Source organism: Vollenhovia emeryi, unplaced genomic scaffold, assembly GCF_000949405.1.
Source record: "Vollenhovia emeryi isolate VEMERY1.0 unplaced genomic scaffold, V.emery_V1.0 DF939159.1, whole genome shotgun sequence".
NCBI lineage: Eukaryota > Metazoa > Arthropoda > Insecta > Hymenoptera > Formicidae > Vollenhovia > Vollenhovia emeryi.
Genome location: NW_011967207.1, coordinates 594,931 through 599,057, shown reverse-complemented (window position 1 = coordinate 599,057; position 4,127 = coordinate 594,931). Strand labels below are relative to the sequence as shown.

Below are 4,127 nucleotides of genomic sequence, written 5' to 3'. Positions count from 1 at the left end.
AGTAGGATCATCCCTAGGTGTAGAATGGGCATTATTCCGCACCTTCTGATAATGGTTGCATTAATTATAATACAGATCTCTGTTACCAACTCTTTATCGACGCGGCAAAAGTAAGAAATCGAGGATCAGTTACCTACTGAGACGTTTCGTCGACGTGGCTACGTAGTTCAATGTTTACATTATGTGAACACAGAGCCGTTACTCCACAACAAACGTCACAGAGAACAGTTTCCAGACTTGTCTCCGCTGTCTTTTACAGTTTTTACTACCATTTGCTACCGCAGCAATTGTTTTCGTCTTCGATATCGCTGGATATTCAGACGCAATATAACGATATGTACGAAACGAATAAAAAGATATTTTCAATTCCACTTGATACTTTTCTCAACTTGAGCGACGATTTTACAACCCATTTAATTTCTGTGTGACGCAGTTCTGCAATTCTTTGCATATCAATAATTAGTGGTAACAGCACACTACGTCAAGATACGTAAGTTTCGATATGTCTGCGGACTACGGCGACAGATATGTATTTGAGGCTGAATGGTATGACACAGTTGCCTGTATGCTGAAGAAATTTTATCTGTATTACTATCCATCTGATAATACTGTTGAATTGGTACGTGCGAATTAAAACAAATTTATATTACATGTTTGTCTTGTACTTTGTAGCCCAACTCAATCACCTTAAGTGTCTACTGCTCACAATAATCGTGAAAAATTTAAGAGTATGGCGTGATCTACAACGAGTTGTTAGTCAGAAGTCAGAACTATATGTCGGGCCTTTCTCCTTCCACCCAGAAAGGAAAAGGATCACCACATGGGCCGGTATTCATAGTCCGTTCTTATATTTAAGATCATCTTAAGTATATTTTTAATGTGACTTCAACCAATCGCAGAGTCTTGTTAGCGTCTTAAGGCAACACTTAAGATGATTTTGAGATATACCGGTCATAGGTCCGACTTCTGACCAACGACTAACAACTCATTGTAGACCAGGCCTAGGAATTTAAACGGAAAAAAGACAAAATGTAATTTGCATATCGCAAAAGGCATATTTTTTACGTAGCAATTATGCGTTTTCTCTGTAACAATTTATGCCTCTCATTCTGTATATCAAAATGTTAAGATAATGTAGTAATTAATCTTTCTCAAAATGTACATTTCTTGTCAACATATGCCAGGAAAAAGTATAAAGTGTTTTGTGAAATATTGATTTTCTTATCTTGATCTAGATTTTCATGTACAGAATGACTAAAGGAATCGTACTCTATGAGAAAAATTATACAGTTTTGTGTTAAAAAACTAAGCTGCTCTCCTTCGTGCGTCTGTACACAATAGAAGTTGCCACTATATTGTATATTCTATATTTTAGTTTGACTTAAAAACAAGGAAGACTTTCTTAAGAAGAACAACATGTGAAGGTATTAAAGCTAAAGACTTTTATGTTGGCACTGTAATAACAATATTTTCAAGATGCATCAAAATTACGGGTTATGCAGATGCCTGTACCAAAACTAAATTAGAAACGCAACTACAAAAGTAACCGAATAAATAATTTGTTTTGTGTATGATTTCTTTGGTATTAACAAAAATTGTTTTACTCGACTGCCATAATTTTACTCTTCCAGGCTTTTCGTACTTTTGAAACCAGATGTCACCGACAAAATGGGTGAAATATTAAAAGCCATTATAAATTATGATTTTCACATCACAAATATAAAAATGATAAGATTAACTCCAAACGATATTACAGAATGTTGCCTTGTAAAAGACGTAATTGATAAGACGTAAGTTAAACTTTGAGTTGTTAACAGTATCTTAATGAGCAAACCGTTTATTATTATTCAGTATATTTTAGATACCGTGGCTATGAAAGTTTATTTTTAGGTCTGTTATAAATTATCTTACTTCTGGCCCTGTCGTTGCTTTAGAATTATTAGGACAAAATGGCATAATGAGATGGCAAGAATTGGCAGGCCCAGAGGATAGCGAGCATGCTCGTTCAACAGCAGCGTCTTCATTAAGAGCTTGCTATGGAAAAGACGAGATTCATAATGCCGTGTATGGATCCAAAGATACCGAAACAGCAATGCAGGTACAAAGTCTAATCTACAAGTACAACCCATAGCTAATCTAAAAACATCTCGACTTATCTCGACGTAATATCTGATTGGATATTTTCAGGAATTGCAATATTTCTTTCCGGACTCAAAAAGCAAAAATAAAGGTCCAAAAAACACTGCAACTCTAGAAAAGTGTACTTGTTGCATTATCAAGCCACATGCCATACAGGAAAGGCTTCTTGGTAAATTAAATATCTTGTTACACAATATACAGGATGTCTGGCACAAGAGGACCCCTGCGAGAAATGATGGTTCGATTGGGTCAGAAGAAGAGAAGTCGTGTACCATTTTTCATACGGGTTCTCTTATGTCAGACACCCTGCATATGTAAATTTTTTGTAAAATAACCACTGTTTGGAAATCGAATTTTTCATATAACTTTGAAAACTTAATTTGAAACTGTGATGTTATATATTCTTTAGAACCAGTTTAATTTTATGTTTACAATACAGGTGCTATTATCGATGACATACAGAAAGCAGGCTACACAATCACCGCAGCACAACAATTTTATGTTAATCCAATTAATTCCGAAGAATTTTTGGAAATATATAAAGGTGTCCTTCCTGAATATACTGTAGGTTTTCATCTATTTTATGTATTCCTTCTAGAAACAATTATTTCTAAAGAAATATTTTCATGAACACTTGTTACAGGCGATGGCAACAGAACTACAATCCGGTCCATGCATTGTTATGGAAGTGAGTCACAAAGACAAGAGCCTTAACATTGTTGCTGATTTCAGAAACTTATGCGGTCCAATGGATTCGGTAGGTATAAACAACTTTAATTGCTTTACTCCGCGTTATTGACATACTAAATTGATACAGGACATTGCGCGGCAAATCAGACCGAATACGCTTAGGGCCAAGTATGGGAAAACAAAAGTACAAAACGCTGTGCATTGTTCTGACTTACCGGAAGACGGCATGTTAGAGGTATTTAAAATTTTAGTCATCAAAATGTGTCACTTATTTCTCTTGTAATTTACATTATATATTGGATTTTTTTAGGTGGAATATTTCTTTAAGCTACTTGACGGATTTTGAGCTAACAAATATACATAACACGCATAGCTAGATTCAACAATTCTTAAATTTAAATACGAAAACTTTGTATACGTTGAGAAAATAAATATTTTTTATCTTATTACTTACTTATTTAGTTATTTCATATCCATCGATATAAAACGATCGCGAAAGTGATCTATTAATTCTTTTTATTATTTTATTTTACTTTTACACATATGTTTACTTCAAGCTTGAAATTTTATAATTTATAAAGCATTTATCTTCCTGCCCTCCTTTGTCGGATATAAAATACATTCTTAGTAATAATTTGCTATAAGTACACGTAAAAAAGAAATGAAAATCGATCAGTTCAAACAAAGATTTAAACCGTACGTGAATGTGCAAACGATAATGAGTAGTTTAAATTATATCCAGGCTACTACAACGGACAAAATTGTTTTCTTCTTGTAAAGGCTTGTAAGAGGTCAATTTGATGGGTCTTAGCATTTCAACGAAGAAGTGATGCTGTGTTAAAACTTGAACACAGTATACTTGTGGCATGCAACAAGTTTGGAAATTCTCGAGAAGTGTCCTAAACTTCGAAACGATCTATGCAATGCAAGGATACGACAACGACTTCATTATTCAATGGCGGAAAAAATATCCACATGTAAACATTCATGAATTCCCTTGATTCTAAAACTTTCATTTAGAGGTAATATAAAACAATTCTATCCGATCGAGAATCTCGTTGTTGGCGCTCGCATCGAAGCGGCCCCCAGCTTGGCGAGCTGACAATGAAATTGTCATTTATGGCGATGTTAGCCGCAGCGTGAACAAGGAAAAGAAAAGAATTGGTAACTAAATTTTAGTTGTAAAATATGGATAGCTAATATTTAGTTGCAATAGCTAAATATTTTGCTACTGTGCCTCTTGTATTAGATGCGATAGCAAACCGTTTGCTGTGCTTTAGAAATTTATACCCAAGGAG

The 4,127-nt window shown here is 34.5% G+C and overlaps 1 protein-coding gene across 3 annotated transcripts; it reads left to right on the top strand.

Moving 5' to 3' along the window:
* The first annotated feature begins 167 nt into the window (after nt 1–167).
* On the top strand, nt 168–3,278 carry LOC105564826 (nucleoside diphosphate kinase 7). 3 transcript variants are annotated; one of them, XM_012017534.1, is made up of 10 exons: nt 168–337; nt 434–619; nt 1,376–1,542; nt 1,632–1,790; nt 1,891–2,098; nt 2,188–2,308; nt 2,579–2,703; nt 2,783–2,896; nt 2,957–3,064; nt 3,140–3,278. In XM_012017534.1, the coding sequence occupies exons 2-10, from the start codon at nt 503–505 to the stop codon at nt 3,173–3,175; spliced, it is 1,155 nt and encodes a 384-aa protein (XP_011872924.1). In that variant the 5' UTR covers nt 168–337; nt 434–502; the 3' UTR covers nt 3,176–3,278. The 3 variants fall into 3 exon arrangements, with proteins under 3 accessions (XP_011872924.1, XP_011872923.1, XP_011872925.1); XM_012017533.1 differs by having other exon boundaries at nt 168–619; XM_012017535.1 differs by having other exon boundaries at nt 169–490; nt 1,376–1,424.
* Nucleotides 3,279–4,127: the final 849 nt, after the last annotated feature.